General features: G+C 39.4%; 1 protein-coding gene across 1 annotated transcript in view; it reads left to right on the top strand.

The window, feature by feature from the left end:
• The first annotated feature begins 4,243 nt into the window (after window positions 1–4,243).
• Window positions 4,244–22,461, top strand: part of LOC117418292 (WD repeat-containing protein 11) — a 67,342-nt gene continuing 49,124 nt past the window's right edge. The window contains 8 exon segments of the mRNA XM_059035304.1: window positions 4,244–4,458; window positions 5,817–5,928; window positions 8,877–9,030; window positions 9,930–10,103; window positions 10,866–11,052; window positions 15,266–15,431; window positions 16,697–16,799; window positions 21,833–22,031. Coding sequence (XP_058891287.1) covers window positions 4,373–4,458; window positions 5,817–5,928; window positions 8,877–9,030; window positions 9,930–10,103; window positions 10,866–11,052; window positions 15,266–15,431; window positions 16,697–16,799; window positions 21,833–22,031 — 1,181 coding nt within the window. The 5' untranslated portion in view covers window positions 4,244–4,372.

Genomic DNA, 22,461 nt, shown 5'->3' with positions numbered 1-22,461 from the left:
TTTTTTTTTAAAGAATTATACTTTTTACTAAAGGACGTTTTTTTGTTAAAGCTATTTGACGTTGCATTTCTGATGAGTTCCCTTTGACTGGAAAAGTGAGGACTTTAAGAATTAAAACGATTACATAAAAATGTAATTAAGGGGTTGCAAGTCTGTAGAAGCAAATTTTAAGTTGTCCTTACATTAAATTCAAATATGATTTTTATTTTCATGGGCAAATTAATAAATAAATAAGGTAATTTTAATGGATTTTCGTTTCATAGTGGTGACAGTAGCAAAATTAAAAACGCGCCCGTATCCCTAAACCCAGGACTCTTCCTGTCTTCTCTGAACTATTTTTTAATCAGTCAAATATTCTACACGGACAGAGGAGTCAGTACTATCAGCATTCAAACTTCCTGTTTACAGTGCAGACTTGTCAACTACTGTGGTGCTGAGAAAAGCCGACATAAATCTTATTATCACGGTTGATTTAGATGTAGTTTAATTCCACATCTTTCAGATGATGCCCTTCACAGTAAATATCAAACTGTCACCTCGGACACTGACTGGAGCTTTGAATATTCAGAATAAAACAGCCTTGGACTGGTGAGTGTGCAACCAGGAAGTAACTACCTGACATAGACGCGTCATGTACTGTAAATAGTGTTAAAAGGCTGCACATCAGAATAACATCCAGTGCGTTGATGTACTGTACATGATTTCCATTACACGAGAGTAGATGTTAAAACTTCATGCTGATTTGAACTCGGCTCTCGCCAAGATAAGCACCAACTAAGACGTAGCTTTACAGTAAACTAATGTGATCCATATGTGTCTCCATCCATTTACGTTTCCTTCCATATGATGATGTAGATATCCTTCTGTCTGGTGTTAATGGCTGAAGTGTAATGCTGGCTCCAGGGATCAGCTTATTTTGCCTCCCTGGTGCATCAGCACACACAACGGCTGCGATGCTGGCTCCGGGGATCAACCAAAGTGCGGCCTCCCCAGCGCATCAGCATGACAACCGTCTGGATTGAGCTAAGTAGGGTACATCTCTGGGGTTTTCAAGTGGGCACCTTCCATCCTCAGTGTTTCGTCGACTAGCCCACGACACCTCAAGAGGGCTCGACGGTGATTCTGGCGTCCCAGCATCACCCCCCTCCGTCCCCCACTCAACTCAGCCCAGCTTACTTACCTGTACATCAGCGTTTCTTTCTTTCTATTGTGCTTGAGATCCCCAGCCAGAATCTTTCCGTCTCAACCACAGCCAGTTGCTGCTCCTCTCTGCTGCTTCAGATAAGTTCTTCACTGTGCGACGCAACTCTTGGCCACTGAATCCGACGTCTCTGAGAAACCGGGTTGTAGAGTGTGCCACAAATCCTCGACAACCCACTTCCACTGGGTAAACCCGAACTCTCCATCCTCGCTGTTCCGCTTCAGTGGCTAGTTGAGCATACCGCAGTCTCTTCCTCTCATACGCCTCATCTACAGCATCCTCCCATGGCACTGTTAACTCTACCAGGTGAACAAGGTGTGCTGATCCAGACCACAAGACAATATCTGGTCGAAGGTTAGTGGTGGCAATCTCAGGTGGAAAAATAAGCCGTTGACCAACATCTGCCAGCATTTTCCAGTCTCTAGCAGCTTCCAGTTGTCCTGGCTGAGGGTTGGTTTTAACACCTTTTCTTGGTGGTTGCTCTCCTGGGCGGAGGAATGTTGTCTTTTGTGTGTAATGTTTTGATGGAACAGGTGACAACTTATTGGTCATGTTATGCTTGTCTTCCAATGCTAAGGCCAAACATCGCAGCACCTGGTCATGGCACCAAGTAAACCGTCCTTGGCTAAGAGCCACCTTACATCCTGTCAAAATGTGCCTTAATTTTGCAGGTGATGAACACAAAGGACATGAGGGATCCTCTCCTACCCAGAGGTTTAGGTTCTGTGGTGATGGGAGAACATCATATGTTGACCTGATGAGGAAACTGATCCTGCTCTGTTCCATTGACCATAGGTCTTGCCAGCCAATCTTGCGTTGTTCCACACTCTCCCATCTCATCCATTCTCCCTGCTTGGCCTGGGAAATGGCCTTTATACACCTCATCCTCTCCTCCTGCTTTTGCACTTCGTTGACTACCAGCTTCCTCCTTTGAGCTGGGACTGCCTTGTGCCATGTAGGAGGAGCTGAACTGAAACCAAGACCCCCTCTTCCATGCTGAACTTGCCCCATGATATCACCAATTCGAAGGGCAGCCTTTGCATCTTCCACGGCTTTCTTTGCCGCCCACTTTCTTCCAGTTTTCAACACAGGTGCTGCCTCCCTTACGCATTTATCGCGTGACTCTACTAATGTCATTTCCAGTCTGACCTTGGTGCACTTAAACTCCTCGGTTAGAGCAGAGACTGGTAGCTGCAGTATTCCTTTACCATAAAGTCCCACTCTGCTGAGGCAGCGTGGAACTCCCAACCATTTCCTGATGTATGAACTGATTAAAGCTTCCAGCTTCTCTACTGTTGTCAAAGAAACCTCGTACACAGTCAGTGGCCACAGCAACCTCGGCAGTAGACCAAACTGAAAGCACCAGAGTTTTAGTTTACCTGGTAGAGCGCAGCTGTCTATGCTCTTCAACCCTTCCACTGCTTGTTGTCTAACTTCTCCCACACGAACTGTGTCCTTTAGATCCCCGTCGTACCATCTCCCAAGACTCTTCACTGGCTTCTCAGACACTGTTGGTATTGCCTCACCATTAATGAAGAATGTTTTATCTACTACTTTGCCTTTAATTATGGAGATGCTCCTTGATTTAGTGGGCTTGAATTGCATTCGTGCCCATTCAATGTTATTGGTTAATTTGCCCAATAATCGATTAGTGCAGGCTACTGTTGTAGTCATGGTTGTCATGTCATCCATGTATGCTCGAATTGGTGGTAGTCGCATTCCAGAAGCCAAGCGCTCTCCTCCTACTACCCATTTTGATGCCCTAATGATTACTTCCATTGCCATGGTAAAAGCCAGTGGAGAAATGGTGCATCCTGCCATTATTCCAACCTCAAGGCATTGCCATGTAGTGCTGAATTCTGAAGTTGAAAAACTGAATTGCAAATCTCCAAAATAGGCTTTCACTAAATTTGTTATTGTCATCGGTACACTGAAAAAATCAAATGCTGCCCAAAGTAGTTCATGTGGCACTGAACCATATGCATTAGCCAAATCCAGGAATGTCACATGGAGCTCCTTCCTCTCCTTTTTAGCTGATTGAATTTGTTGCCAGATCACATTGATGTGTTCTAAGCAACCTGGGAGACCTGGAATGCCCGTTTTTTGTATTGAAGTGTCAATGAAGCAGTTCTTTAATAGGTAAGCTGACAATCTCTGAGCAATAATGCTGAAGAAAATCTTGCCTTCTACGTTTAATAGGGAAATGGGACGAAACTGACTGATGCTTGTAGAATCTTTTTCTTTAGGTATAAAGACTCCACCTGCTCGGCGCCATGCTCTTGGTACAACCTGTTTTTCCCATGCCACTTTCATCAATTTCCACAGAGTTTAATCTTATAACACTTTGTTGTGTGGGAATATAGCACACTTTTGCGTGCAAATAAATTCTAAATGTGGTTATCATTTTCTAAGGTGTAAATAAACCCACGGTGGTTTCATTTTGAGTTTCATATTTGAGACTTTTTCTAAAATATTTTAACTACATATCAATGCATCACACCTTATTGCTGTTTCAGTGTTATTCCATTGTCATGTTTTGAGTTATGTTATGCAATTTCTGAAACTAGAAACTAGAAAATCCACCGTGTTAACTCATACATCATGTTTTTTGCTGGCGGTGCTTCATTTTTGTTGATCACAAATGTTTTAAGTTTTGACTTGATTGGCTTTTTTTTTTTAAAGAATTATACTTTTTACTAAAGGACGTTTTTTTGTTAAAGCTATTTGACGTTGCATTTCTGATGAGTTCCCTTTGACTGGAAAAGTGAGGACTTTAAGAATTAAAACGAGATCATAAAAATGTAATTAAGGGATTGCAAGTCTGTAGAAGCAAATTTTAAGTTGTCCTTACATTAAATTCAAATATGATTTTTATTTTCATGGGCAAATTAATAAATAAATAAGGTAATTTTAATGGATTTTCGTTTCATAGTGGCGACAGTAGCAAAATTAAAAACGCGCCCGTATCCCTAAACCCAGGACTCTTCCTGTCTTCTCGGAACTATTTTTTAATCAGTCAAATATTCTACACGGACAGAGGAGTCAGTACTATCAGCATTCAAACTTCCTGTTTACAGTGCAGACTTGTCAACTACTGTGGTGCTGAGAAAAGCCAACATAAATCTTATTATCACGGTTGATTTAGATGTAGTTTAATTCCACATCTTTCAGATGATGCCCTTCACAGTAAATATCAAACTGTCACCTCGGACACTGACTGGAGCTTTGAATATTCAGAATAAAACAGCCGTGGACTGGTGAGTGTGCAACCAGGAAGTAACTACCTGACATAGACGCGTCATGTAAATAGTGTTAAAAGGCTGCACATCAGAATAACATCCAGTGCGTTGATGTACTGTACAAAGTTAATTTGAGATTGTGATAGCTGAAAACGCTGTGGTCTCGTACCTGTTCTCAGGGACGTGGCTTTGAGATTTTGTCTTTAGTTTCAAGCAGCCATGTCATGTGACTTGGGGATATGTGTAAACGATACCGGGTTCTGCACTGCAGCCTGCTGAAGTGAGACACTTATTCGATATTCGGATGTGTCTGAAACCTGAAGTTAGAGTATTCATTATTTAGTGTTTATGGTTTAACTGATTATTTGAGTTAAAATCGCTTTCTGAAGCAACATGTATATATGATGTAATAAATTAAAAGCAAAAAATACTGTCGGTGGGCAGGTTATTTGCCTGTGATTTATTGGGCAAGGGCAATAAATGTGGTATCAGTATTTTGTGCGGAGTGTGTACTTTTATGTGGCAGTAGTAGTTAAGTGACACAGCGACTCGTTTTCCTAAGAATGGAATTTGAATATCATTATTTTATGAAAGAAAATGCCTTTTTAGTGAAGGGAGCAACGACAATAAACGGGAATGTTAATGCATGCACTCCTGTCGCTTAAATTAAAATACCGTGTATTTATGTTAGTTTGTTGTGTTATCTAATCTTGTTGCCTATTTATTGAGTTGTAATACATTCTTGCAGCTGAAGAAGTTAGTTTGCAAGTGAATGCATGAAAGCCAGGATTGGTATAGTACTGTACTATGTATGTTAGATATGTTACATAGAGAGCATAACATGTACTTGTATAAAGGCATTATTGATTTATTCATTGAGTTAATACTGAGTAAGACTAATACAGTTCTTGTCATTCTTTGTTAAGTCAGTCCTTTTATAATTCGTTTTTGCTTTAGAGCTTGTCTGTAGTATCATAAGTGCAGGCACTGAACAGTCTCCCTCGTTCCATTCAGCCTGCAGTCCAACCAACTTCACGTTTCTATAGACAGTGACTAGATGGGGCTGTCACATTTGAATCCACACTTTTTGTTAGACAAGCTCAAAGCAGATCAAAGCCAGCTTTAGAGAAAAAGTATAATGCCAGAACTACCCACAATGATTGTAAATGACATACAATATTAAGGGAAAAAAGCACACATTTAAAAGTAAATGCACTTTTGTAAATTTGACATAGTTGGACATCACAAAACCACCACACAGTCTGGACTGAGGTGTGCTCAGCCTTCCGTCATTGTTATTCTCAGAGCATTTTTTTTATTTTCTTATTAGTGAAGTCTCAATAGTTATAGAATGCCTGTGTTCTCTTCTCTCCCAGGGGATGGCAAGGACTCATTGCTCAAGGCTGTCACTCAGTTGTACTGGTCATTGATCCTGTAACAGCACAGATGATACAGGCTCTTGAGAGGCATAAAGCTAATGTTGTAAAGGTATTTCAGATACACTATTCATTTTCTGTCTTATCAAACTTGCTGTTAGTATAGCTGTGCTTTACAGTGTTATACACCCTCGTTTTTTATAATCGTATATTTTATGTGTAGAACATCTGACTGACTTAAAAGGAGAAATAATCAATGCTTTAAAATCCATACCTTTTATTGGCTTTATTACCTTTGGTCCCCCTTTTATTGTTATGATAATTTTTTGGTTCTTCAGTTGTTGTTTTTGTAATTTAATTCAGAATATGCAGATTGTAAAATGGCGATGTTACTTACGTGGGTCGTCATTGAATAATAATAAGGCAGATTTAATAACAACACAGGTGCTGCCACTAGGACACCAGCAATGGTAGCCCTAGTGTCAGATTTAATAAAGAAAAGAAAAGAAAACAAAGCTACAAATAAAACTTTGCCACACACGGAGAGCGCTAGCCTCACTAAAAGAGACGTCCCACTCCAGGATCCTACCCTACAATACCCTTGCTATACTGTCATTGGGATCAAGTCCCCTAAACTAACCTAGCCAAGTCCCGGCGTCCTCCCAGCAACTTGGCTGGGCAATGCCTTCACGAGCACTGTCTTGGAGTGGAAGGGTTTGGCGCAGTAGTTCTCTCCTCTGGAGCGGACGCTCTCCTCCTTGGTGTAACAAAGCAAGCTTTCGCTCAGCACCCCTCTGTGCAGTCCTGGCATTGCAGTAGCCTCGAACGCTGGCGATGCTGCCCTCTTAAACAGACTTAGCCTCCCCGGACACACCCCCCCCCAGCCAATCAGGACCTCCCAATCAGCTCAGCTCAGCTCAGCTCTGGGCAACCTTCCTGTTTAACGAAGCAGCGACAGGGTCCTCCCTGTGATACAGATATTTCAGATACAATGCTTTTAGATAGAAAAGACTTCCATCTGCTGTAGGTACAGCATCATGGTTCCTTTGCTGTAGGTCACATGGTCTGCTTGCAGCTAGATCAGTGGAGTGAGTTTGACCTATGACACAGGAAACTCAATGGGAAGCAGGAAGCAGCAGCAACATATAATCTATAGCAGTCTATTTAACCACTTCAACTCCATATGTAAAAAAGAAACACCTTCGCAGGTACCAGATTTTGAAAATAATAGTAATAATAATGTTTTCAAACCTGTAATTGCTATAAAATGTTAACATATGATAAATAAACACAAATAAATGACTTAAACTGTGTTTTTCATTAACCCTTTATGCTGCTGTGTACATCATACCCATATTCAATATAGAGATAAAAACGTTTTTTTTTTTTTTTTTAACAATGAAAACAAAAATGCTGCTAATAACAATAATAATCAGTAAACAGTAATTTTCAAATAAAAGTCAAACAATATCAAAATGTGTGCCACTATCGACTTGCTCTGTGCCATTTATTGAAATGTTCAATACAACAGAACCCGGGATTGCCTTCGCAACCACTGCACATTTTTGTTTTGTCTTCATTTTGTTTTCATTTTTTGTTTTGTCTTCTTTTGTTTTCATTTTTGTAGCATACCCTGCACCTTTCTTACGGTGTCTGCTTCGCTTGTGTTGGAGGGATAGTCACAAATGCGTGTACACAGTTACTTTGCGCAGGCATTGTGATGGCTCTGGCTGCCACATTGCCTGTACCCAGTGCTGTGTTTTGATAGTATTTCGTCACAGTACTGCCATTTCAAACCAAACAGCTTCCCGTTTGCAGCTGGCTTACCTGTAAAGTAGCTGCATGCTCTTCTGTTTGTACAGTTTGTATTGTTCTTGGCTCCACATCCTCTTCATCATAATCGCTGAGTGATAAGTTAGCATCATTGTCGCTGGTATCGAAATACTCTGAACCAACTTCACTCCCGTTGCTCATTATAGAAAGACTACGTACGTTGCCATGTTTAGCTTTCGCTAAAAACTATATAAACTATAACTAAACAAGTAAAACTAATAATAAATAAAAAAATAATAATTTAAAACACTATACATGTAAAAGCTGAATGGCTTCCTGCAATATATCTCAGCCTTCTAAATGCCCACAGCTACAGAATGGAATTGCTACATGACACGCAATTGGATAAAAATGTCACCTGACCCTCCCCCAACTTTCATTGCACATTCCACAGTACTAGCACTGCTTTAGAGAATGAAATTTGAAACGCTAGACTGAGAAACCGATCATAGAATAGAATGGGAAACTTGACGTACGCAGGTACGGCATGGTACTGTAAGTGGGTTTTCAATTGACGTACGTGCGTACGTCATGGTGTTGAAGTGGTTAATATATCTGCACACCCAAAAAGAAAGAAAGAAAAACGTAATACACCAATACGCCTCCAACACAGTGATGATATTGGTAGTACAAATAATGTTGTACAGTTGGCGTCGCTTTATCAGGACACCGTGGGAGAAGTAAAAATAACCGGAATGAGCGGCTGTCCCAATTAAAGACGAGGCATTTGAGAGGACCTTACTCACACTTACCAATTTTTTTTTTTATTCCTAAACAAAACTAATCACTGTTTTTTATTTGTAAATGAAATGAAAAATAATGAAATCACATCTTATTACAAGCCGAGACACCTGCGATGGAGACTCCAACTCCTTCAAGAGTTCAACATGGTTTACGCAATTTACGCAAGTCACAGCATAATCACTTAATCACTGCACTGAGCAAAGCAATCTCCTTTCATCATTTGAAAATACTGTATCCCAATTAAACAACATAAATATCATTGGGAAGAACCATCTCCCAGAGTTCTGTCTGATTTGAGCAGAATCCAGATTATCAGTGTCACGATTAAGTGGCGCAGACTGTATACTTTCAATAACCAAAACCAAAGATAAGCACAATTACATTTAGTGGCCACTAGGAGTCAATATATGCAATGCAAAGATCTCTTACAGAAGTTCCTTGATGGAAACAGTAGGACATGTTTTACCATTTGTTTTCCAACAGGTTAAATGGGCCAGAGAGAACTATCATCACAGTACTGGGTCTCCATATTCTCTGCGGCTGGCCTCCGCAGACGTGACGGGAAAGATAATCGTGTGGGATGTGACGTCAGGAACAGCTTGCTGTGAGATACAGGAGTACAGCAAACCCATTCAAGGTAGGAAGAGAGAGAGGCAAACCAAGGGGTCGTGTGGAATGCCCTTGAAATGGATTATGCAAAAGTGAAACTGATTTGTCATGTAACTCTGAACTGTAGTGGATTCATTGAGAATGCATAGGGTAATTCTAGCGTAAGCTTGCCCTCCCTCAAGATTTCAATTATAATTTTCAAATTGTGTTTATGTAGCATGGTATTGTTTTAAGTAGGCCTGAGTGCTGAAACTGTGGTTGGGGTAAACATTGCTAAATATGGTAGAGAGGTCATCAGTTGCATCAGTAAAGCTTGAGGAACCACGATTTGTATTGGCATTTTATTTTAAGTTTTGAAATAATGAAATTTCACCCCTCTGATTAGCTGAAGTGGTATTTTTGATAGAAAAGTTAATTAAGGAAAAGGTTCCTGGATGGTGTTGAAAATGAACCATGAAAGTCCCCTTTTTCTCTACATGACAGATCATATTTTTGTTTCGGATAGCTTTCCAACAGCAATTGGTTTCTGTGAATCAGCTCTAAACAGGGAATTGCTTTATCCTCCACTCTAGGATTACATTTAATGGTGCCCCTATCTTCATAACACTTTTGAAAAGTAGAAAAAAAACATGATTACTGTGTACAAGGATTTAGCCAAGTGTGAGGACTGCAAGAAATATAAATTTGTTGTAAGATTTCCAAATAAATAATAATGTTCCCAAAATATATGCTTTCCCTTTTAAAATAAAACTGAAAATGTAGCATCCAGCACATGCATGTTCCTGCTGTGATCAACATTTCCTGTCTGATTGTTCTGAGCAGATGACTCTGCTCTGGTAGTGGTGCTACAAGGTGTTGGTACTGGTATGTTTTCTTCTCGTTCTCCGAAGAGATCTCCGCTCAGTTTGCCTCTTTTTCTTGAGACAGATATGGAGTGGATGTGGAACCAGGATGCGTCTCGGGACCTGCTGCTGGCAGTGCACCCCCCTAACTACATCGTCCTCTGGAACGCAGACACAGGGACCAAACTCTGGAAGAAGAGCTACACTGAAAACATCCTGTCCTTCTCCTTTGATCCTTTTGACCCTTCAAATTTAGCACGTGCGTTGACTTGTCACTTATTACATTTTTTACGCTAGTGGAGAAAACATTTTGATTGGGATACAAAATAGCACAAAAGTTCCCACTAATGTGTTGCTTTTATTTTTATAGAAAATGGGCTGTATTTTCAAAGCGTTTACTCCAGTCTTTAATAAACTCAGATTTTTTGAGAGAGGTAAAATATCTGCTAAAATTTTACAAAACTAGAACTAAATAACTACATTATGCACTCTAAAGGTGTTAATATAATTTTTTCTTATTAAAAAAAAAGAAAAATGTATTGATTAGATACAGTATGTTCTCATATTGGCCAAAAATGGTTATCACCCTATGTCTGTGTTCACACCCTGCTTTCAAGATTGTAGACCTGAAGATCAAAATGCAGTTCTTCTTTTGTGAAGTACTTTGGAGGACAATTCCTGAAAGGTGCTCTATAAGTGAAATAATGTGTGTTATAGACAAATATTTCAGCGTATGCGTTCATCAGTCATCTGACATTCTGGGAAATTCTTTCGTCATTGCATCAGTGACTTTTCTTTTAGTTCTGCTTCACATTTTACAAGTGTTTTGAAGTTATGGATGAAAACAATTTTGGGATGTTCATCTGATGTTATAGGTGATGTGAATAGTGGAAGAGCCCCATCTTATCACTTATGTCACACTTACATTTATCTAGAGGACTGCTTATTGAATTGTGGTGAAACGTGACATTCAGTACAAGTATCAGCATTGTTGTAATCAGTCTCTTTTTCCTTGACACAGTGTTGACCAGTGATGGAATAGTGTTCATCTCTGACTTCTCCCACTCCAAAGCCCCGGGCAGCACTGGGAAGAAAGTGTATATCTCCAGCCCCTACTCCAGCCCAGTCCACAGCAAACCCACCCCTGCCACCGGGGCAAAGAAGGCTCTCAACAAGGTGAAAGTGCTGATCACTAATGAAAAACCAAGGCAAGTCACTGTTATCACTCTTTATTTACCTGTGCATTGCCCTATTCAAGAAACATTTCTCAAAGCTCTGTGAAATACTGTTGAAGGAACCTGTCAGGTTAATGAGTAAATAAGCTTCCATACCCGTTTCTGTTGTTATTCTGAAGGTCGTGATTGCAAAACCTGTGTTTTGTACTGTCTTTGTAAGAGGCCTTCTCTTGAATTTAGGCAATGTTCAGTTGTAGTTGCCTGCCATTGATATATGTAACCTGAGTTAGATCAACCAAAGTGTCAGTTTATAGAGAGACGATTTTCTATTTCTCCTTAACCCTTTGAGGTCCATTTATTCAGCACCTGTAAGATGCGTCATGTCTAATTTATTTTCACACGGGGTGTTTATTTTACATGCGCTGTTTAAAAGTAATTTCATTCACAGTAAAACCGCAGAGATTTCAGACTACATACAACTGCCGCACCCGCAAAATGTGTGGCTCCATTTTAAAACGGCTTCGATATGAAAATGAAAAACAAACAATCGGATACAACTTAATATTTTTATTTATAAACATCATACATAACATTTTGAGAGCAGAAACACCGTATTCACATTGAAAATTAAACTTTTTTCTTATTTTTTTCAAAAAGAGCACATATACGTGCTGTAATAAAATAAACTTTATGCAATAAACTTCTGTGTAAACAGGTGTAGAAAGCTGTACGCACATATAAAATTATAAAACTTAAATAACTAGTTATAAAAATAGCATAAAGCAAAAATATAACATAACTTATGCAGCGTGAAAGCGCTTTGAGTGAAACAGAGTTCAAAGGCTCTGTCTGTCTGTTCAGAGTTCTATTACAGCTTTCTAAGTACAATTTATGCAGAAAACATGCTTTTCAACTGTACCAGTGCATTTGCCACAGACTGCCTTTTCACAACAGTTCTGTTTTTATTGCATTTAGCAACCTGGCATTGTTTTTTATTCCATGTGCCAGTGGGCGCAACGCTGGCTGAAGGTTGAGGGGCATTTGCCAGCTGACTTTCGTGTCTCTTATCGTGTCTTTCGTGTCTCTTGGCTTTCGTGTCCCTCTGAGTGATTGTGTTGCCGCTGCACTCCCTGTACAAAACCAAAGCGTTGATGGCTGCCAGGTCCAAAACATTATAAAAAACAGCCACAGGCAACCTGTGAGGACCACCTTTGACAGAATACAGCTGTGCCATTTGATCCAGTATATCCACATCGTACTTCGTTGTGTTGTAAAATGCAACAGTCTCTCGTTTTCGTTTAGCATCAGTCCTGATGGTCACTGATCTGTCCAGAGAGCTTAGAATACGCACCTTTTAGGGCTCCCGAGTGGCGCATCCAGTAAAGGCGCTCCTCTCCCTATAGTCTGGATGTGGTAGCGGTAGGCTGAGCCTAAAAATAATTGGACATTACCAAATTGGGGAGAAAACAATAAAAATAATTGGTGCCCACTAAATTAAAGAAAAAAAAAAATACGCACACTAAGGCTGGCACAGTCGTTCTGCCTGAGAAATGTAAATAATAATTATATATGATATGTAGAATGACTTCATCAGTGTTTCAAGCACTCAACAGGATTATAATACGTTCTTTCACAATGACTTTGATTTTATTACAAAGCCCAGACTAAATTGTCAGCTACATTGTATTGATTTCAATATGCTGTATTAACTGTGGGTCTGGCGGTTGAAGAAGCAAGTGCTTATAACTTATTCATGTTTACGATTCTGCAGCTGAAACACCGTATGGTTATTTAATTTAAATATTTAGTAACACTTAAGAACGGACATGCACAAGCTATTCACATACGCAGAGATATTTAAATTTCAATTGCAAAAGCCGTTCAAAAAAGCAGCTATGGCGGTGCTAGTGTTAAAAGGCACTTCATTTCAACATAACACTCAGTACTGCATCTCTAGCCCTGCCCCACCCCTTGTTCGCTGAATTTATCACATAACTCTTCATAATCGTGCATACTGATAAATCATCTCATGATCACTTGATTTATCACCAAACTCCTCAATAATGTTATCCAAGTCATTATTTTATTATTATAACATCTCAAAAAGATTGGCAAATGTCTGTGATTTTCTTTGAGCGCTGGATGCGGAAGCAGCTATCTTGTTTGTTTATGTCTGTGGTGAAGGGACTATGCGTATTGCTCAGATCCGCCTCCTTTTTTTTTGGCTTCTCTCGGCCGCTCTCGGCCATTGAAAGCTTTTCTCGTCTTTTCCTGGAGAAAAAACAACTAGGGACCCGTGATTGATGCCTTTTTGATTGGCCAGCTTGGAAACTGCAAGGGGTTAATAAGCTGAAAATGCCCCATTCAGTTAAGTTAAACTAATTGTAGCTAACAAAATAATTCCATAAATCTTACCCATGTTGCACCTCTCAAATATGCAGCTTTGAAAGAAACTCCTGGCAAACGTGTATTTTCATTTAAAAATAGACATCTGGTTACCACAAATTAATAACTGAATATTGCAGCAACAAAACCTAGAACCCTTAAGCAAACACCATAAAATAGTAAGAGAAATGTATCTGGTGCATGGCCAAGCTAATATCCAGCAAACTGGGCTCTACAAATTTTTTGGCAACTGCAAAGATAATTAAGTGTTGGTTCAGTATCCATCTGTGACAGCTCTCTAGTTGTGCTCAGTGATTTTTTATTTTTTTTCCCACCCCATTAAGATCAATTCATGTTTAAAGGTAATGAAGCTGCTGTTATTTATACAAGGTGCAGTCAGAATATGTCATTATTGTTATTGCTCTAGTTTTTGTTTTTGTATTTTTCCTGTAGGATCCTATGAGGCATTCTGTCTTGGGATTTTCTGGAGTTTAACTTACAGCGGCTCTGAGTTCTGTGTTGTTTTAGATCATCCTGTTGCTTTTTTGCTAAGCAATGTTAGTGGTTTATATTAAAATGCACATGACGTCCATGGCTGAAACCTGTGGTAGCATGTGTCAATAAAGATATCTTAGGCTTGAATTCACTTGTTGTGTTGTCATTATAGTGTAGGTAGAAGAAACTGTTGGCTTTCTTGGAAACGTTATATCATTTAAAGAGCAAGTAGCTTCAACTTTAAAACACAAAGTAGAAAACAGAATAATGTCTTCCCAAGATCATTATGTAAATTTTAGTGAAAAAGGCAGTTAAAAATGTAAATTTGAATAGAGCATGGATAGGAAGCAAAAGCTATGGGTCTGATCACCATGTTAAATTATAACATCACAGACTTGGCACAGAGCTTTTGAATTTGATGTTCTTTGGAATCTGTTGTTTTAAAGCATCTCTACTCTGTACTCTTGCAAGCATTTTACTCTATTGAAGCGTGACTAAAACGGTTTGAATGGATAATAATAACCGGTGAAAATGACAGGGAAAACAGTGATTACAGATTGTGGTGTTTTATTATTAATCATCGCCAATTCTGGTCCGATCATCATTGCTTCCCTGTCGCCAGTCGTTTGCTGGATAATCAGTAATTCTGGTACAACACCACTGCATTTTTCATCACTTCTCCCGTAATCAAAAATGTGTTTGTTAGGCCAAAATCCAGCCTGTTTCATTTCCAGTCTTTCGCTATGTCTTATGACTTGAAATACCTTACATTGTTAAATATCGTTAGTGGTAAGGGAAACACTCATGTCAGACTGGTATTTTAGCTGTCACAGGTGGAAGCTAATGATGCATTTCTATTCAAAGCCTCTCATGTGTGGGTGAGCTGGACTGACTGGTTTCTCGACAGTATAAGGAGCCTTTATGCTGCAGAGGCACAGCTGGGCTGTATACAAATGACTAAAAGTTTAATTGTGCTGAATCTAATGAAACACCTACAGTAACAAAAAAAAAAACCTTGCCTATTAACAACATGCAGTCATTTTTTGTAGCCTAGACTGCTGTGAAATACATACCAGTATTTTCTTCACTTGACTTCATTTCAGATTGTACTTCACTTGACTTCATTTCAGATTGTACATGGTAAAGGATTTCCAGTGCATGTTCAGTGTAAGAAGCCATCTGGCTAAAATGAGTATGTAGCAGAATAAAAGCAGAACTTGTTCCATACATGTTTTTGCGCGCACATACATTTATAAAAATCACTGTTTGTCGTAACAAACCAAAAGTCTATCTACCTATCACTATCACCATAGTTATCACTATCCATTATCTGTCTATCACTCTCTCCATATCTCTTTTTTTCTAGTGCTGAGTCTGTGACACTAAACGACTGCCTCCAGCTGTCATACCTGCCTTCCAAGCGGAACCACATGTTGCTGCTGTACCCCAGAGAGATCCTCATACTGGACCTGGAAGTGAGCCAAACAGTGGGCGTGGTGGCTATTGAGAGGACTGGGATACCCTTCATTCAGGTACTTAGCAAAGCAAAATACAGACAGTGTAGACCACCAATTGTGCCCTGTTCTCTATTGTATAGATCACTGGCATATGGGATGAACACATTTAATAATACAGAAACACCCAAGTCCTAGCTGTTCAAACGTGTCCTCTTGTCCAGTGACTTCTGAATCAACTGTATCAGCATCATTAAAAAGTAAACCGGTTCAAGTGACATTTTCAATGTTTTTGTGTTTATTTATTATTATTATTATTTATTTCTTAGCAGACGCCCTTATCCAGGGCGACTTACAATTGTTACAAGATATCACATTATACATTATTTCACATTATACAGATATCACATTATTTTTACATACAATTACCCATTTATACAGTTGGGTTTTTACTGGAGCAATCTAGGTAAAGTACCTTGCTCAAGGGTACAACAGCAGTGTCCCCCACTGGGGATTGAACCCATAACTCTCCGGTCAAGAGTCCAGAGCCCTAACCACTACTCCACACTGCTGTATGTTATACTACCCTTGTTTGCAGTCATTGAGCGTTTCTTTTTGCAAATACTCAAATGTTGCAATTGTGTGTCAGTCATATCTAATAGCTGCCTTGCCAAATACATGCCTAAATTATTATTTTTTTGTGAAAGTGAACCAGTTTTGAGTGATAAAATGTACTGTACTCATTTTTTACTATTTGCAGATTGAATCCATATCAGTTTGAGTTTATCCAGGGGAGTGTGGTTTGGTTGACTTTGGGGAAGTTAGTACTGGGAAGTTTCAGTACTACCTTGCAAGGAAGTCAGTTTAATTGACCCCCCCCCCCCCACCCCACCCCAAATTTCTTGCATTTCTGGCAAAACACAGATTGCAACGTACAGTACTGTGAGTGATAGTAAACTACTGACTCTAATAAATGTGTTCATCCTATTTGTTCAGTGACTTCTGAATCACCCTGTATATGGAACTGGAAAAAAACAAAATGAAGTGTTTGAGCCTGTCCTTGGGTTTTTTTTTTTTTTTTTTTTTTTTTTTTTTTTTGCATTGATTAAATTATTATTTTTTTTTATAACTGTGGTTGTTTTCCATTAGCGCATGAAGGAGTCGGCGACAATTTGATCAAAGTAAGAACTGGCACTTTCCTGTTGTCAAAATCATATAAAAATGGTCAGGTCAAGACTGAAGTGCACTCGCATCACAAAACAATTCTCTACACCATTGTAAGAGAAGTGGCACTTTAAATACTATTTAAAGCAACAGCAGGCTCAGTTTTCTTTTGTTTTTAGGTTATTCCGTGTCGACAGAGGGATACTCTCTTTTGTCTGCATGAAAATGGTTGCATAACTCTGAGGGTCCGGAGATCCAACTGCAGTGCTGTCAAAGAACCAGGTGAGATTAAGAGGAGCTTGTTTGAGTGGCTGAGCTGTACAGGACAGTGTGCCTGGCCAAGTGGCTGAGCTGTATATGACAGCGTGCCTGGCCGAGAGGCTGAGCTGTACAGGACAGCGTGCCTGGCCGAGTGGCTGAGCTGTACAGGACAGCGTGCCTGGCCGAGAGGCTGCGCTGTACAGGACAGCGTGCCTGGCCGAGTGGCTGAGCTGTACAGGACAGCGTGCCTGACCGAGTGGCTGAGCTGTACAGGACAGCGTGCCTGGCCGAGTGGCTGAGCTGTACAGGACAGCGTGCCTGGCCGAGTGGCTGAGCTGTACAGGACAGCGTGCCTGGCCGAGTGGCTGAGCTGTACAGGACAGCGTGCCTGGCCGAGTGGCTGAGCTGTTCAGGACAGCGTGCCTGGCCGCGTGGCTGAGCTGTTCAGGACAGCGTGCCTGGCCGAGTGGCTGAGCTGTTCAGGACAGCGTGCCTGGCCGAGTGGCTGAGCTGTTCAGGACAGCGTGCCTGGCTGAGTGGCTGAGCTGTACAGGACAGCGTGCCTGGCCGAGTGGCTGAGCTGTACAGGACAGTGTGCCTGGCCGAGAGGCTGAGCTGTACAGGACAGTGTGCCTGGCCGAGAGGCTGAGCTGTACAGGACAGTGCGCCTGGCTGAGTGGCTGAGCTGTACAGGACAGCGTGCCTGGCGCCATCAGAGCTCCTCTTGTACACATGTTATTTTCCTGCATTTCTGTGTTCAGTGTATCACTTTCTTCTTCCTTAAAGTAATTATAGCTAAGGCTACGATTTTGCAACGGAGGTCATGGACATAGTGAAAATCGTGAATTTGGAAAGTCTGTTAAATCTTGGAAATGGATGTAAAAACACATTTGATTAGGCACTTCCTTTATTTCCTTAAAAGAATGCAGTATGTCATGCACTGAAAATACAAATCTGCGATGATCTGTAAGTTGTTTGGTTGTGTATGCACGCAGCATTTACGTGTAGCTATGTAGGTCAGCGAATGAGATAGCTGAGCGAACAAGCATGTAAACGGGTGACTAAAATACAGAAAACAGCTCACGGAGAACAGACGTTTACTGACTTACAGAGGCTTTCTTTACATGCTGTTTCAGAATCGTGGAAAACTCTAAACCTGGTTCATACTTCTGTCGCAACCAGCCCTTTTGACTGCACAAAGTGGTTGCGGCTGTTAGTCATACTTCAAATACAGACTGCCCTTGCGAAATTAGATAAATTGACATTTAGGTAGATGTGCTGAGTTTGTGCCTCTTATACCAGAGGTTTAAAAAAAAAAACTGAAAAGTGACATCATTGGCAGATCTGCCCTCTCAACCAACAGAGAACCCAAAAGGGAGAATTTCAGACATTAATTAGAGATGCGGGTGTGTGACAGTGAGAGATATTTGAGGTATTTTAGAATAATAGGTGAAAAATTACTGTTCCAAAATCGTAGCCTTAATTATAGCAATTCATTATAGCTAACAAAATTGTTCCATAACATTTCTCTATTCGTTTTATAGGTCGCAAATCTGAATTAAACAAATGTTCACAATCCTTGCTTTTAGACTGTCTTGCACTTCCTAGGTTATTTCACCTGGAGAGTGAAATTGCCCCCACCGCTTCTCTGGCTACTTTCCTGTCAATAACCAATCAGCTGCTCTCCCTATTGACTGACATGCTTACAGCCAGTAACATGCTTTGACACAGAAGACACTGTTGAGGTGAAGTGACCCAGTGAGTGCAAGTGCAAACAGATAACCCAGATAAGGTCACTGTCAGAATTGCACATACTCTTTTTATTTATATATATACGCTCTGAGCACACTCTTGAACTCAGGGGAGATGTTTAAGGAGGACAGAGATGTTTTAAACTCCTTGTTCGTGCTATATGTCCAGACAACTCTTTTAATAATCAGGAACTGTCTTCAAAAGGCAGGCTTCTGACTTCGACCAAATAGCAATCAGTTTTTCAGAGACCCTCAGCATGGACCACGTCAGCTTGCAAGATCAAGTTCAATGGTGGTGAATGGGGTCTTGCTTTGGGCTTATATAGGATTTTCCCTCCATTGAATACATCAAGGGTCCCAATTAAATCTGATCATCAGTCTACCTTGACAGTTCTTATCTTTGAGTTAATTATATATTCTAGAAAGATCCGGTCAACTCTTTAAAACTAATTGGAGTTAACTAATTGGATATAACTCCTTTCCAAAATATTGGAACATGATCTCATGGTTCTCATTTTCAACCCCTCCTTTCTCTAAAAAGTCAGGTGAACCAAAGTTCACAGGATCCTTACTACAATACAATACAATACGATACAATGCAAGTTTATATGTGTATTAAAAGAGATGCTGTTTTATATATAACATCAATTTTTTGTGTGATTTATATCAACCTTGGGCTACATTATATTCCCTCTGAGCAGCATACCACATCACCTTTTTTCAGATTAGTTTATTTTCATATACAAATGTGTGTTAACAAAATATTAGACACAGACTGTAGGGGGTTATCATAAGCCTTTGAATAAAAACCACTAAGCATACAGTGGTTAGTTCAGTTATTTTCATTTAAATCTAGGTTATACTGAACATGTTAAATATAATAGCCGTATATTTAACTGTACCTTGCTTGGACTAAGCCTGACCTCTCTCTCTGTTTCAAAAAATTTGCCTACACAAGCAGGTTTCAGACACCCTGTTTACTTGCCATGGCTAGTGTTTTAATTAATATGAAACTCCACTGTAAGCGCTTTTCCAAATTCACCGCATGAAGTCATTTTTGGCTCACAAACATCATCCCAATTAAAGTTGCTACCTTTGTGATAAAAAACGATACTGTAGACAACTTTTCTATTTTAAATGAAATGCTTGCTTCGGCTGCCAAGTTTTAAAGGCCTTGGATTCAGAATGGCTAATGACCAGCGAGTCTCTCTTTGACTGCCAATAAAGAACATGCCATGCCCAGCACCACTCTGCTGCAAGCAGGTAAAACCTTATATAAACTAAACATTTATATTATTCAGTTCAATTAATATTGTAATGTCTAAAAGACTTTTTGTTTAGTTGGAGACTGAACTAATTCTTAAATTGATTAAATTAAAAGAACATTATCTCAAATGTGTCTTAACAATTTGTCTACAACATTGTCAATGTCAGGCATCTGTTATAATAAACTTTTAATATGTTCTTTCAAATGACTCTATAACATATATTTCCAATTCAGAAACTTGAATAATTTTATTTTACTGTTATAAAGTCATTTAAGCTTTCAATGGAAGGTCCAGTTATTTTCATCTAAATTCAAGCCACTGTTAACATATTAGAATGTAATGGTTTTACAGTGACTGAACTAAGTCTGACCTTTTTCTCTGTTCATACAAAATCCAGTTGAAGCAGGTTTTAAGACAACCTCTCCTTTTGCCAATTTTAGTGTTGATTAATATGAGACACTACCGTAAGCATTTTCTAATACTCATTATTTTAAGCCACTGCTTTTACTACAAGCAGGTAAAAACGAGGTTACAAACTTAGTTATTTTCCTTCAATCGGTTCACTGTTAAAGTTACACTATTTCGTCTTATTTTCTTGCTTTTTCAAATAAATCATTGTAATAGCTGTATTATTTCAGTCTGTCTAGAATATTTGCTTGTAACTCAAGGGCTCATTTTAGATCGAGACTTAATACGTATTCCAAATAAGATACATGACTGGTAACCTTTGCAGAGACTTGAAAACGTGTGTGTCATACGTAAAGCAGCAATTGGTTACTGAGAAGGGGAGACCAAGCATGGAGGAGTTGAGATGGTATGAAGGGGTTATAATGAGGAAAAGACAAACAATTAGAAATACTAAAAGAAACTGGTCAAATTCAGTTTTCAGTACTGTTTTGATTCATATATTTATATCACAGGTGATGTGGCTAGTAGGGCCATTCACACCTATGCAATGTTAACCACCCAGCTGCCCATTTATTTGGGCAATTTCCTTGTTACAAATGCTCTTTTTTATTTATTTTATTGCAGATATTTCATTAGCCATCAAATAAGCAATTTGAACAGTTTTCAAAACAATTTTTGCTATGTTTTTTTAAATGCACACTGTTTTACTGTTATTATGATAAACGGAAATAACAAAATAACAATAATGTGTTTACAATTGCAGCATTATAAACATAACAACTTTTTTTCCAATGACAGCATTATATAAGTATAAATAAAACATTTTTGCAATGGCAGCATTATAATAACATTATAATACTTGTGCAGGCACATCACTTTTTAGAAATAATTTTTTGTGTGATAGATTTCAAATCAGACACACTTCAAACCCTCATCTATGCTAAAGTCTTTATCGGGCACATATACATCAGAAAACTTGCGAAACTAATTTGCAATCACGTCATATACAGTATCTTCCCCCAGTTTCAGGCACAGGTGTATAGCGCTGTTATATGAATTATTACCTGTGAAATGTAGGTATAATAAATAAATAAGTCGTTTTGACCAGCACCATTTTTCACTCTCAGCTTTGTGTATACAGATGACCCGGTCTGTCAAGCACATTTCTTAGCCATCTGCCAGTAAAAAACAAAACTGCATACACTTTTACAATACAGTTTTCTTATTTTTTTCATTGAGGCACGTTAAAAAGACGTGTTAAACATTGCAGATGCACATATAAGCGCCTACACGCTATCATCACGGGAGTGACAAATTTGGACTTGCATGTGCTCCACGTGGAAATCGTGGGATAAGCAGCTAGGTGGTTAATGTCTAATAAGTGCAAAATCAGCATAGGCACATTGCTCTTAATTGATAATGGAGGTTATCTGTCTGTTTATCAACTGTGATTAAACTAGCTAGCTATGGACATTTTTATAACACTAACAAGCCAAGGACATTTTTTTTTAACACAAGTTACTGCAAGCATCAAGATCTGAGAGAATATGAAGGAGTATGTCACGCTTGCATGTTTCTCTGCTCTTGTTTCCTCTGTGCTTATTTGTTTCTTTGTCTTTGCCCCTAGATCCAGATCAGTCTGTTCAAGAGCTGGCCTATGATCTCCGCTGTCAGTGTGATGCAATGCGGGTAACGAAGACCGTGCGTCCCTACAGAATGGTGTGCTCCCCTGTTAGTGAGAACTCGGCTGCCCTCATCGTCAGCGACGGGAGGGTGATGATGTGGGAGCTGAAGGCTCACGCTACACGACCCGATACACAGTACAGGTATTCACACAACCCCTAAATTGACACCAGTGGGAGGCAGCCCCTAGCTGATGACTTTTACATGCTGCTTTAAGAGGGTGGGTCTTCATGTAGCTTGCATTGCTACTGCTCTGCATAGGGTTGGAACAGTAATCCATTATTGTAATATTATTGATCATTTGTTAAGTCCATAGTTTATTTAATTTATAAATAACCTTATTGATAACCTTTTTTCTGACAGTCGTATCTGCAATGTATAGAACATTTGTTATCAAATTTACAAAGTTTCTTTTAGTATTTCTAAATGTTTCAGAACTAGTTATAATGAACATAATTGGCTGTAGTAGCTCCAATTACAGACACATATATTGTGTTCCACTCTGAGCAAACCCAAGCAGCTGATTTGATTACAGATATATAAAAGCACCTATACATATTTCAAACATCACAA

Source organism: Acipenser ruthenus, chromosome 13 (assembly GCF_902713425.1).
Source record: "Acipenser ruthenus chromosome 13, fAciRut3.2 maternal haplotype, whole genome shotgun sequence".
In the NCBI taxonomy this organism is placed as follows: Eukaryota; Metazoa; Chordata; class Actinopteri; order Acipenseriformes; family Acipenseridae; genus Acipenser; species Acipenser ruthenus.
The sequence above is the reverse complement of the archived record's forward strand: the minus strand, read 5'-3'. Positions and strand labels throughout refer to the sequence as shown.